The 13,290-nt window shown below is 46.2% G+C and overlaps 1 protein-coding gene across 1 annotated transcript in view; it reads left to right on the forward strand.

Annotated features, from left to right (window-relative positions):
• Nucleotides 1-1,423: 1,423 nt before the first annotated feature.
• The window catches only part of SETD1B (SET domain containing 1B, histone lysine methyltransferase), a 49,267-nt gene continuing 37,400 nt past the window's right edge, over nucleotides 1,424-13,290 (forward strand). Inside the window, exons 1-6 of the mRNA XM_054392765.1 lie at nucleotides 1,424-1,496; nucleotides 1,863-2,017; nucleotides 2,446-2,544; nucleotides 3,022-3,292; nucleotides 6,441-6,553; nucleotides 9,284-10,459. Of these exons, the coding sequence (XP_054248740.1) occupies nucleotides 1,424-1,496; nucleotides 1,863-2,017; nucleotides 2,446-2,544; nucleotides 3,022-3,292; nucleotides 6,441-6,553; nucleotides 9,284-10,459 (1,887 nt within the window). The remainder of the gene's footprint in view (nucleotides 1,497-1,862; nucleotides 2,018-2,445; nucleotides 2,545-3,021; nucleotides 3,293-6,440; nucleotides 6,554-9,283; nucleotides 10,460-13,290) is intronic.

Below are 13,290 nucleotides of genomic sequence, written 5' to 3' on the forward strand. Positions count from 1 at the left end.
TAATCACCAAAAGAGTTAATAAAAATGGCCAGGAATGAAGTGTTTGATACAGGAAATACTCTCTAAAATTTATTGAGTCATCAGCTGTATAAAGCTTAAAAACCCCCAAAACAACAACGAAAAAATTAAAAATGTATTTACTTTCTTTTGTTGGCATTCGAAATTGCTAACTGCTGACATAGGGTGTGCCATGACCTAGTTACACAAGACAAAGATGGATCCCGAATCGTAAGGGAAAAAAAATCCGCATTTTTTTTTTTTTTAAAGTTTGGGTTGGCTTTTTTGTTTTAAATCTTCCTTCTTCAGTGAGTCCTCTACCATGGTGCCAGACATTAAACACCACCCTGAGCGCTCCCCGCAAGTGGACGGTGTGGATTCATATGGCGGATCCCCCGTTTTGGAACAAAGGAAAAGCCCAGTTGGCCATTTCGCTCCATTGCAGAAAAATGGCTGCCTGGTCTCTCGGCCTCTCCTTTGCTGTCTGCTGAAGGATGTTTTTACACCGCCGTCTAATAACTCAAGCCCCATGGAAGCTGCTCGCCCATTGGCTGCCGCCGCCCCACTGCCTTTAACCAGCCAATTGCCCGCCTGCGGCCGAGGAGCTGCTGCCACCGTCGTGGCCCCACCGACCGGCTGCGGCCCCGCCATGCTCCCGCCGCGCTCCGCCCGACTCCGCGCCCCGGCGAGCGGCGACGGGACCGCGTCGACCGGCCTTTAATACCTAAAACAAAATGGAAGCTTCCCGCTGATTGGCTGCCGACGGCCCCGGTCCTTTAATAAGCAAAACTGCTCCCCCCATCAACTCCTGCCGTATGTCGCCGGACGACTGTACCCCCTCTGCCGCCGCTGCTCAACCCCCTATTTCCCTCTCCGTTTCCCACCCCTTCTCCCCATCTGCAGCAGAGTGGCCGGCTCCGTACTCCGCCCGGTCCGGTTCTCACTGAAGTCTTCTCCTGGAAAAAAAAAAAAAGCCCCAACAAAAATCCCACCCAACTTGTCCCACCTATAGGTCCATCTTGTTTAGAAACAGTTTGCGCTAAGGTAAATGCAGCGGGCAGATTCCACTCGCCCCCCCGCATGCCGTTAAGCTCGGGGCGGGGAGAAAAAAAAAATCAACCCAGCCCGGCAGTAGCCCATGCGGCGGCGCTCGGCGGCGGCGGGGCGGCGGCGGGCGACCGCGGGCCGGGGGCTGCGCGGCGCGGCCGCCGTGAATGTGCAGGCGGCGGAGGGCGGTTAGGCGTTCGCGGCGCTCGCAGCGGTGTATTGTGGGAGGCCGCCGCCGCCAGCAGCGAGCACACACAATATGTGGTGGCTCGCGAAAACGGGAGGCAGGAGCCTGGCGGCCAGCCCGCGTCGGTAACCGGTCCCATGTGAGACGGGAGCTCGCCTTTCGCCGCCCGGAGACGATCAGCCGCCGAGCGCGATGTCTTTCCGAGAGATCAAGGCGGGGGAAAAAGCCAAGCACCCTGAAGATCATGGCAAAAAGCAGAGTTCAAGTGAGATTTGGTCTTTTTTTTTTTTTTTTTTTTCCCTTTCCCTTTCCTCGTTTTCCTCTCCTTCTCTCTCTCTGCCTCTTGTCTGGCTGGGGTGGAGGGGGGGACCTGACTGGCAATTCCCCCATTTTAGGGCTCTCTTCGCGGTGGATTTCCTCCCTGCCTGGGTGTGTAGAGCGGGCGGCTGGTTTAAAAAAAAAAAAAAAACACTGCCAAAAAAACAACTAAAGCCAACGAAGAGGTCTTTGTTGAATATTTTCTTTCTTTCTATTTTTTTTCACTTTATGGTTTTCCGTGCGTGTGTTTTCTTTTTTTCCTCTTTTCCCCTTCCCCCTTTCTCCCCCCCCCCCCCCCCCGCCCTCCGTCCAGGTTGGATCAACGGAATGGAGAACAGCACGCAAGCCAGCACTTCTGTCGAGAAAAGAAATCACCATTGGAGAAGTTACAAGTTGATTATTGACCCGGCTCTGAAAAAAGGACAGCACAAACTCTACCGTTACGATGGGCAACATTTCAGCATGCCTGTGAGTGGGGGGGGGTCGTGGGTTTCCCCCATTGTGTTGTGCTTCCCCTCTCTGCCTCTGTTTTACCGGCGTTTTGAGGGCTGGGGGGTCCCTTCGGGTCGTGGTAATCCCCGCTGTAGCAGATGTGTGTGGGAGGGGGCTTGTGGGGGGACACATGCAGCCACCAAAGTTAGTGCCACCTGACATTGTGTATTCAACTGTCAGGAGCCTCAAAAGGAACCCAAACCTGCGGCTTTCTTTCTGTGTTCCCAATCTGTGTGCATTTCCTAGCAGTATTGCAATTTGACACGTGTGTGTATGCGTGTGTGTGCGCTTCCCCCTTCTTCTGAGATGGCTCGTGCTTCCTTGGGGTTTATTTTTTCTTTCATTTGTGTTTTAAATTTCAAGCCCTGTTACTGCTGGTTTTGTGCTTTCTCTCCTCCCCTCAGAACTCGGGAATCGCTCCTGTGGATTGTGTCAGGGATCCCAGAATAGGGCGAATATGGACCAAAACTAAGGAGTTGGAGCTGTCTGTCCCCAAATTCAAGGTACTGCCCCAACTTTTGGGTTTAGCTCTATGTTATTTTTTATCTGGGAGTGAAGCTTCAGTTGCAAAGAGTTTAACGGACCATTCAAATGACAGTCATATTCCTGTTAACATTATTATTTAGCAAACTGTTTGACAATAATCCTTTTCTATAACCATAACGAGAAATCAATGCATCTATCTAACGAGATCATTTGAAGGTTTTGGAGCTCAGTCTTAGGGGCTTCTTGGGTGGGGGGGTGTTGGAGGGGGCTCTCTGCTGACCGGATTGCTCAAAATACCTATTTGTAGCCCAGAAAGGAGCTAGTCTCAAAGAATAGTGCAGCTGCCTATTCTTTGAGCCTTGGAGACAGTTTTCTTTCCCCGAAGTTTGCAGGATGTTTTAACCCTCTCCCTTCCATGCCATGCTTATGCCCTCCCCAGTGCTCATTAGTGATGACAAGTATTTTTATTGCCTCCACCTTGTGCCCATTTCCAGATTGATGAATTTTATGTGGGGCCAGTGCCTCCCAAGCAGGTCACCTTTGCCAAGCTGAACGACAACATCCGCGAAAACTTTCTAACTGACATGTGCAAGAAATACGGCGAAGTGGAAGAGGTGGAGATCCTCTACAACCCCAAGAACAAGAAGCACCTGGGCATCGCCAAAGTAATCTTTGCCACTGTCAAGGGTGCCCGGGAGGCTGTCAAGCACCTTCACAACACCTCTGTCATGGGCAACATCATCCACGTGGAGCTGGATACTAAAGGTGAGGGGGCACATTTTGGCTGCATGCGTTTGTGGTTGGCAGTGCCCCTGCCTGTCCCTCTCCTAAAATGAGAGACTGTTGCAGCTTGCAAGGGCCCTGGTAATTAAAAATATGAAGGGAGTGCTCCTGTCCCCATGAGCGGGTCTGGTTTCTGGGGCCTTTGCAAGTCACGTGGAGCCAAATGTGTTGTCTGTTGCTAGGAGACAGCCCTGTAATTTGCAAAATGCTGCCATCATGCCTCTACCCTGCCCATCCCCTGCTCTCAGAGGCCTCCGGTGCCCCCCATCTCCCCATCCCAGGCTGGCCCTACTCAGCCATCTCTGTGGGCTGCTGGACCCTGTGGCACCTGGCTTTTACAAACTTGTGATTTTGGGGCAAACCTTGGGGTGCTTCCTGGGATCCAAATACCTGGATTCTGGCAGCGGCAGTGGGGCTGGGTGCTGTCCTCTGCGTGCCTGGCATTTCATTGATACTTAGCAGCAAAGTGGAGGCTGGCAGTAAAAGAGTGCACATGCAGCACTTGTCAGTGTGTGTGCGAGTGTGTAAGTGTGAGACTGTCTCTTAAAGCGACAGCAGCATCCAGTCCTGGAGGGAACCGGCTCTCAGCTGCAGCCCTCAGCCGTGGGGAGCCTAATTAAAGTTTCTGGAAGTATGAAATCGTTCTGTTTAATCCTATTGCCTTTTCTCTTTCCTCCAAGTGGGGTAGCAAAGGGCTTTGCTAAAATGTGCCTGTATTTTAGAAAATGTCTGAAGCTGAGGAGGTGCAGATCAATTCCTGCTTGTACTTCTTCACTGCAAGCATGGCATTTGCAGCTTAAAACTTGCTTGCTGCACTCTTTCTTGGGAAGAGGACATGTTTAACACCTTTTTCTTAGAAACATTGATATTTTTGTTCTGTTATAAAAGATTTCAACAATGTAGCACACGACCTATACAGCAGTTGGTGTGGCAGGCTGGTGTAGTAGGATGTTTATTGACATTATAGATCACTGAGAGAAGAAAAATCACAGTAGTAGTACAATATTTTCTATTTGAGCTAAGCTTAACCTTACACATGTATACTTTGAAATGCTGGTATCAGTAATTTTTACAGTCAGGCTTCTTCCCCTGCTTACTTTGATGCATGAAGGTAAAAATTACATTTAACAAATTAACCATTTGTGGAGTTGATAATGTAAGCAAAACCAGGCTTGTAAGTAGTGGATGTCTTAATGAGAGGCATTTTAATCAAACTGATTGTGCTGCACTCCTACATGTTCTCCTCCGTTTATAAACTGCTCTGTGAGTCTTAAACAGGCAGCTGTTCAAGAAAGTTAGCTGAGCATTGGGGAGTGAGGGAGTTTTGTGCTTCTGTTTCTTGGGAGAAGACATGGAAGTCTTAGTTTCAAATTACTTTCTCGTTTTGTTTGACAGCTGTATGCTTGTGATACATTTCTCCCCACCCCCCCAGATGCATCTTTCATTCTAAAAGAGTCAGACTGTCAGTGTGCTATAATCTGTCAGAATCAAGTCAAAATGTTATTCCAAAATTAGCATTAGCAGGTTAGGACATTCTTAAAATACATACGTATAGTTTTTCAACAGTTCTTTCCAGTATTCAACTTTTCAAAAGAATGGAAGGTTGGTTAAAAACATGGGTTTTTTAGTCTAGTAAAATAAATATTGGAGGCTAAATCTGTTTAGTCAGAGCACAGGCCTGGGAATCTGGAACTAATAAATACAGCCTCCTGATCTAAGACAGGCTAGTTTAAATCAACTTCTCTGCCTCGGTTTATCCATCTACAGAGTGGACACACTTATTAATTACCTGTCCTTGGAGAAATAGATAGGAATTACTTCACATTTCCAAACCTGTTTGGAAATGAAACTGTAACTTCTGCATCATACTAGAGATCCAAGAAGAATGCTGAATCTTACTGGCAACTACTTTGTATTTATTTTAAAACAAGTTTTAAAGTAAGCCTGGCACTTCCATATTCACCTTATTGTAGTCTTATACAAGGATACTATGGGGAGGGGGAGATGTGTATCAGTATTTCATGCACAATATTTCAAGGATCTCTTTAAGCTCTTGTCTTGAAGAGGTCTGGTTTGTCCTGGCTTTGGTTAAGCTAAAACAATTTACACGAGACTTTGAGAAATGAGATTTGATAACCAGATAACCTCATCTGCAGCATTTATTCGAGATAAATGAGTCTTTTCCAGTACACAGAATTGTGCTAGCAGATGCTTTGCTTTCAAATCACAGAGTAGTTTGCAGGGACTTTGGGGTTTGATCCTGCAGGACTTCCACATGAAATCAGTCTTGTTTTGGGGGAGGCCTTAATTTTCTAGGCTCAGATGCTGGGTATGTCTATTTTTCTGTGTATTCTTTTTCTTTCAGAGGAAATTTCAAACAGTTTAAGGGTGTGATTCTGTAGCCTTTGAAGCCTCTGGCAAATTTCTTACAGACAGCAAAATAAGTAGGATTGGGTTTTTATAGTAATGAAAAAAAACACTGTTAAGAAACTGGGTCTTTGTAGAATTTTGGAATGAAAAGGCTGAGGCTCAGTAACAATATATGAGACAAATTTCTTCTCTGGCTTTTTTTCTTCAAAGGATTCCACTGAGCAAACCATGAACTAGGTGGGAGGAAGGGGGAAGATTAGTTGGTGTCTTTTTGGAAAAGCAGTGTTAACAGTTTCATTTTCATCATTCCCATGCATCATGTTTGCATTAATCACAGCCAATTTCTGATAGCAAGGTGTGTTGGGAGGACTTTCTGAAGTGGCTTTGCACATTGGCAGAGGCTTGTCCCTAGGGTGAGAATTTCACTTCTCAAATCTGCAAGCTATTTTTTTGGCACTTTGGAAAGGAGCAAAACTGCTGCTTTCCAGAAACTATGGCAAAGAGAAGAGCTGCCAAGTCGGCTGAGAAGGGGCAGAAGGATTTAGAAACCCCTTTGTCTTGGCTGGAGTGTCTGGCTTCGTTTGTCCAGCAGATAATTTAAAAATGATCCCCGTGAGCCTCAGAGCTGATACCTGCTCCTCTGTTGAATGGATGCAGCAGGCTGGGAGCATAGCAGGATTGGGAGGGTGTCAGGAATGTGTTCTTTGTACCCAGGCTGTGTTATTTTTGTTTAATGAAAGCTTCATTGTGGTCTGCACAGGTGAAACCCGCATGCGATTCTATGAACTGCTCATTAATGGTCTCTACACTCCTCAGACCCTTCCTGTAGGGACTGAACAGGATGTATCACCAACTGCCAATGAAGCTCTCCAGGTAGGTTTGCTTGGCTGCTTTTTAAGAACAACTTTCTGGAAAATTCCAAACAAATGCATCATCAACGTTAGCCTCTTAACTCTTAATTTAGCTTCTTTTTTTGTTGCAGTTTCAGTGGATGTTACTAATTCACATTTAAATATAACTTGCTCATAATTGCCACAGCAAACATAACTGTGAATGCAGTGCGTGTGGCTAATCTGTATGCTGGTGTCTGCGTAGTGTGGTAAGTGCTTTTTGTCTTCTGGAATGAAAAATACCTACAGAACTGACAGCATGTGCCCTATTAACATTAGAAATTCCTGCAGTTAAGAGGTCTGGATCAAATCTGTCCATGAGATGAGATTATTCCCTTGAAGTCAGGGGGGATGATTTACAATGGTACGTTTGGCCTAGTGTCTGCAATATGTAATCCTTAGCAGGTATGTTCTTCAGCCTTGCTTAAAAGCTAAAAAGATGGAAGGTGTCTGATACTGAGTAGTGGCATTAATTTTCCAGAATCTTAATTAGTCACTGGAAGCAGTTGCTCATAAAAGAAGTGGATGGAATTCCTGAGGGCTTTCAGGGCTCCCTTAATATTTAGGGTAGGCTTCTCTAAATGGCTTTCTACAGTTACCTTGCTCCCCTGCCAACCCCAATGGGCTGAGAGGACAAGTGGGAAGCGAAGCCTGTGTGTGTGAAGTCATCAGCCTGCTTGGCTTGTCTAAATGTATTTTGGCTCCTGACTGTGTCTTAGGAACCCAATGTAAGGCATGGGATTTGAAAGAGGTTTAGCAGAATTGCTTTTTTTTTCTTTTGTTTGTTTTTGGTGGGTTTATTTTGAGGGGGGGGGGTTTGTTTTGTTTTCTCCCCTTTTTTCTACTTCTATGCACTCTTGTGGCTTCCTGAAATCCTGTAATTTAATTCTGTGATCAGATGTTTTCAGGACAGGTAAGAGCTGTGCACTGAACACGAAAATCCCATTGATCTGAAAAAAAAAATCCTCTTCACCTAACTACCCTAGCAGCTACAAGGCAACACCCCAGTATCCTTTTAGCCAAATCATAAAGAGGCTGATTCTTACCTCTCAGCGAGGTGTTTTTAAAGGCAGGGGGGCAGCAAGTAATGATTTTGCTGAGAGCCCCACTATGATCAGGGCCTGGCTTTTCACTGCTGCTTGTTACACGTCTCAAATAAAAATGAATAGATTTGTTCTTACTCTTTTTCTAGGTTTAACAGCAAAACAATTGATGGTATCCCCCAAAGTAGTCCCTACTGTAATTATCCCTGTGATTCTTTCTGTAGGTATTTTGTTTATGTATTATATTGTTATTCTGAACTGTTTTTTTTCCCATTTACTGGCATAATTACTGCTTTGTGGGTAACTTACTGTTTGCATCATATTCTTATAACTAGAATTTTTCAATAAACTTGTTTTTTAGCTTAGTAAAATACTCTGTCATTTGCTTTCCCCCCTCACACAGCACAGCAAAGACAGAGCTGCTAGCCACAATTCCTGCGTCCAAGTATCCAAATCCCACTGAAAGATAATCCACAAAGGTGTAGAGATGGGGATTTTAGCAGGAACCATGTGGTTGGTTCTGGACCTTTTCTGTGGATTTTAGAACAGTTGAGGAGGAAATTTTGTGATGTTCACATGGTCATTGTCTCTAGGGAGTCACACCAAGAGCAAATCCACGCTATTGCTTGGGTGAGATGTGTGTAGCAGGCAGATGAGAACTCTGCTTCAGTTTGGTTACAAGGAGGTTATTTTAAGTGTCTCTATCTACCCGTGCCTGGGAGAGCAGCATCCAGCCTGTAGTCTCACCAGTCTGATATCCTGGTGTGCTTTTGGGGAGTTGGAGCTTAGTCCTACCTCTCCGCTACCAGGAGGATTCTCATTAAGCTCTTGCTTTGCATTATGGAAAATTGACTCTGGTGCTGATGATTAACATGACACTGTTATGACTCAGCAGAGTCTGAGTTGGAGCAGGGCTGCTCCTAGAAACCCCCTCAATGTGCTGCCTGCAAAGTGAGTTGCAGAGCAATTATTTGGCTGCTCTGTAGGCTTGTATGTTTTCGATTTCAAATGCCACAATCAGAGTGCTCTGATGGAGCTTTTGCCTTTGGGATGGGGTTTAGAAGAGGTGTTTTTGGCAGCAGAGAATTTTTTCGTGGCTTTTATACCTGTAACCTTCTCCCTTGTTACAGATGAACGCTGGGTAGAGAGGAGTGGTAAGTCCGCTCCCTCAGTTGGACCAACAGAACCTTGCTGCATAGTTTTGGTTGCAGGCTGGCAATTTGCTGATTTGTGTGTTTTGATTTGTTCACACACTAAAAAAGATAAATTGCTAATTTCATATCTCAGAATTTGTTTAATTATCTGCTCTATTTGCAATTTAGACAAGCCTTACATAGTTGATAGAAATCAAAACTCTTTTAGCTGAAAGTATTGTGCACGTCTCTTGTTCACCTGATACTCTTGGCTATAGCTTATAAGCAATACTGTTGTATCTGCTTTCTTCTTCCTCTTCACTTCCTCTTTGCTTGCCTTTCTCTTTTAAATCAAAGAGAACTGTTAATAGTGGATAATGGTTTGTATTTTCAGGGATGCTGATAACCTATTTTATTTTTGCCATGGAAATGGGCACAAACTGCAGGGTACTCAATTCCTCTGAAAACCAAATTAATTAAATAAATCCATTTTTAAAAGTGTGTGTTTAGGTGCTTTTCTTTCTTCTGGTTTCATAGTTGACGGATTCCCTGAAGCGCCTGAAAGACAGCAACCTTTCTTCTGCGGGATCATCTGTTACCCCCAACAGCAGCACACCTTTCTCCCATGACACGGCCTATTCCAGCTGTCGACAGGACACCCCAAACTCCTACAGCCAATTTACCCCACAGTCCCAAGGAACACCTCACACCCCACGGTTAGGGACACCGTTTTCCCAGGATTCTACCTATTCGAGTCGTCAGACGACGCCTGTGTACCATTTTGGGCAGGACAGTGGCTACAAAGCCAGGAGACATGAGACAAAATTTACAGATGCCTACAACCGCCGGCCGGGACATCACTACGTGCATAACTCGGCAGGTGTTTTCCGAGGGACGGAGCATCAGTTCAGTACCTACAAATCCCATCAGCAGGAGCCAGTTCAGTTCTCTCACACTCCTCCCCTGAGCCACTCTAGTTCTTCGAGCTACAAATCTGCCTTTTCTCCTTACCAAGCACCAGCTGTATTTCCCCAATCTGATGAGCAGCAGTTTCCCCAAACTTCTAGGGAAGCAGAGTACAGAAGACCGGCAGCACCTCCCACTGAGATGGTTGTGGAAAGCAGTGCTGCTACTAACGCTGATTTTGTTCCGCTGAAGGAGAAGCAGGAGGAGCCTCCTCCCTTGCCCGAGTCGAACTCTGTTCCTGAGCCGAGCACAGCATCCTTCTCTCAGACTCCAGAGAGAAGCGAGACCCCTGGCACCCCCACTATGGAGTCAGAAATGCAGCATAACAGTTTAGACTCAAGGATTGAGATGCTCTTAAAAGAGCAGAGAACAAAGTTACCCTTTCTTAATGAACATGACTCGGATAACGAGATCCGAATGGAAGGTAGCCCCATTTCCTCCTCTTCTTCCCAACTCTCTCCCATCCCAATGTACGGTTCAAACTCTCAGCCTGGTTTCAGAGGTCAGACACCTTCCTCACGCCCTTCCAGCACAGGCTTGGAGGACATCAGCCCAACGCCGTTACCTGACTCTGATGACGATGAGCCCATTCCTGGGACAGCTTCTCTAAGTCAGAATTCTCGGGGCACGTCGGAGGCCAACATGACTCCCATTGATCAGCTGAGCAGGACCTCCAAAATTGAGACTTCAGAGGCTAAAGAAATGGTGCCTGGTAACCAGACTCCAACGTCAGAAAGAATGGATGAGGTGAGTGAGCTGAAACTGTGGGATGAAGCTCCATGTGTATCCTCAGAGCTGGACAGAGCTCTTAGCTTTAGCGTTGTTGGAGCATAGGGTTTGTGGTGGCTTTTTTCTTTTACTCAAGGCAGCTGGAAATGAGATGGATGGAACACAAAGTGATGGTCTGAATCAGCTTCCCAGTCTCCAGCTTTCCTTTTTTATAAGAGCAGCCCACTACAATTCAGAGCTTCAGGAGGGCTCAAGGACTGCAGAAGCCACAAAAGTTTGGCCAGTGTGTGAATGTCCTGAGTGTCGACAGACACTTGAGCCACTAGAGGAGTTAATTGAGCACTTTCTGCCATTGCTTTGGTCCCTGAGCTTGGGGGGGTGTGTGTGTGTGCGCACACTTGCTTAACAGGGCTTTCATGTTGTGCCCAAGTATTGAATGTATACTTTGTTTGATAACTCTCCAGCTATTTTTGTCATCTGGTTTAAACAGGAGACAGTTGCTGGGTTTTAATACTTGCTTTGCTCAGTTTGAAGGGGGAGTTGGTTGGCTTGTGGGGGACGTGCTCTACTGAGTCTTCCAATAATAGAGCAGAGCTTGCTGCTTCTGCTGGGGCATTTGTAGCTGAAGGGACAGTGAGAGCTTAAGGGGGTGGCATGGTGCCAGCAGACAGAGAAATTACATTGTATAGTGTGTCTGTTAGGGAGTTCTGTTGCAACAAATGTGGGTATCACTGCAGCAGACGTGTTGGTCCTATTCTGCTGTGTCAAGGAACAGTCAAAATCCAGATCTTTGTAAATGCCAGGCCCCTCACCATGTGTAAGAGGCAAGCAAGCAAATGAAACTGCTGTGTCTGGTGTGCAAGAGTAAAGGGACTTCAGCCATCCGAGAGGGCTGGCCTTGTGTAAATGTCCCGCATGTGGTAGATCAATGTAATTTACTCATGGAAGTTTGCTGGGGTTAAGCTGGCAGAATGGATTTCCCTTCAGTGCTCTTCAGCTGGGAGGTTTTTCACCCTCGAAGCAGCTGCATTTCAGGAGAGGAGGAGCTGTTTCTGGAGCTGTAGGCTTTGCAGAGTGCTTGGCTGGAGGAAAAGAGCTGCAGCAGCAGCACAGCGCAGGTCTCAGTGCTAAACAGCAGAACAATTGTACTGGATATTTTGTTTATTCTATGTGCCTTTCCAAATCTGCTTGTCCTTGTAGGTGCCAGTTCAGCCTTTGAAATGATTCAGCTGCTTGAGGTCTCATTCATCATCTAAGCTGGCCCAGACTCCTCTCTTGGGAGGCAAGTTCCTGGCCGGTGGGACCTGACGATGTATTAATTAGGAATGGAGTTTTAATTCCTTGAGCTCGGTCTGGCGGGCTTAAGAGGGCATACTCTGAGTTTCTCTGAAAAAATGAGAAAGGCATTCCTCATCTCCTTGCCATTCTGGGCTTGTATCTGCTGTCCTTGCTCTTGCGCAAGAGGGTTGCAGCCAGTTCTGAGCATGTTGGAAGATGGATGAATGCCAGCATGGTATGTGGGGTCAGGCACTCTCTGTGGCTGAGATCAGCCTTGGGGGAGTAGCTGGGATGTTACATTTGAGTTTGTGATATGGGGCAGTGGCATGCTGATGTTGAAACCCATGTTAAGTCTTTGTCTCCCCGTAATGAGATGCTGGTGTCAGAAGTTCACATCGATGGTTCTGTGATACAAAATGATATAAGCGCCTTGATCCTCTGCAGAAGGTGGAAAGGTGGTAGCAGGGTCTTTGTGCAGGTCATTGCTGCCTTAATTGTCTCTCCCCCTCCCAAAAAAATGTGATGCTTGTTGTCAGAGCTGTTAATTCACCCCCCCTCTTGGTTACAAATCACACAAAGCTTATTCTGGCATGTTTGAAAAGTCACCTGTGCTGTTCATTGCTCACTTTGATGCACAAAAAAAGATCTCCATGTGTTTTTGCTTCCTTCTCCTGCCTTTCTCCCCCCCCCTTTTTTATTTTTTTCTTTAGAAAAAGGCTCTCCTGGCTTCTCTCTCTTGCTGAAGGCGTGGAGCTGAGTAGTGACTTAACATAGGCTGAAATTTGAGCCGCAGCTTTCCAACTGCGTTAGAGAGGGGCGTTGAGTCTGTCTGAGGGCTGGAAAGCTGAACCTCTGGCTTCAGCCTATTGTGATACTACTATTCAACTTCAGTCCTTCAGAGAGTCCTCCAGCAAAACAGAGGGAAGGCAGACCGAAGTATTCCTGGGGATTGTGTGGTATGGGGAGCAGATCAGAAATGATGTATTAGTGTAGGGAGAGCTCATTAAGTGTCATAAGGAAGCAATAAAGGGCAGAGAGTTTGAACTTACTTACTTTATGCTTGGATTTTCAAGGGTTGGAGCAGCCCCAGGCCAGTTCTCTTTGGGCGGATGCTCTAGCTGGGAAAATCTCAGGATTCATAATGATGCCAGAAAACTTGTAGGCAAGCTTTTCCTAACACAATAGGTTCTTTTCAAGAACCTACTTCTCCTTCCCATCAAAACCAACACGATTTTTGTCAGCAATTGCTAATGCAGTAACATTTGTCCTGTAGGTGAAGCTCTGTCAAATGGCCAGGTGAGTTAACCAACCACCCCAGGCATGCCATAACTAAAGGAGGTACAGCCAGGCCCCAGCAATTGTTCTGATTTATCATGCAAGACCCCGGAGTTTTATGTTAAGATCTGGTGTGATACTCCTAAGCCAGAGCTTGGCAGGGAGCTTGGGTGTGGGAGAGGAAGGGCTGTGCATCTGTCTGCAACACCTAACTCTGATATCAGAGCAGTGATCATGGTCTGCAGAGAAAGTCCTGCTAAGCTTAGCCAAAGGACAAGCATGTTGGCAGTACAAGG

This window comes from Indicator indicator, chromosome 26 (genome assembly GCF_027791375.1).
Source record: "Indicator indicator isolate 239-I01 chromosome 26, UM_Iind_1.1, whole genome shotgun sequence".
NCBI lineage: Eukaryota > Metazoa > Chordata > Aves > Piciformes > Indicatoridae > Indicator > Indicator indicator.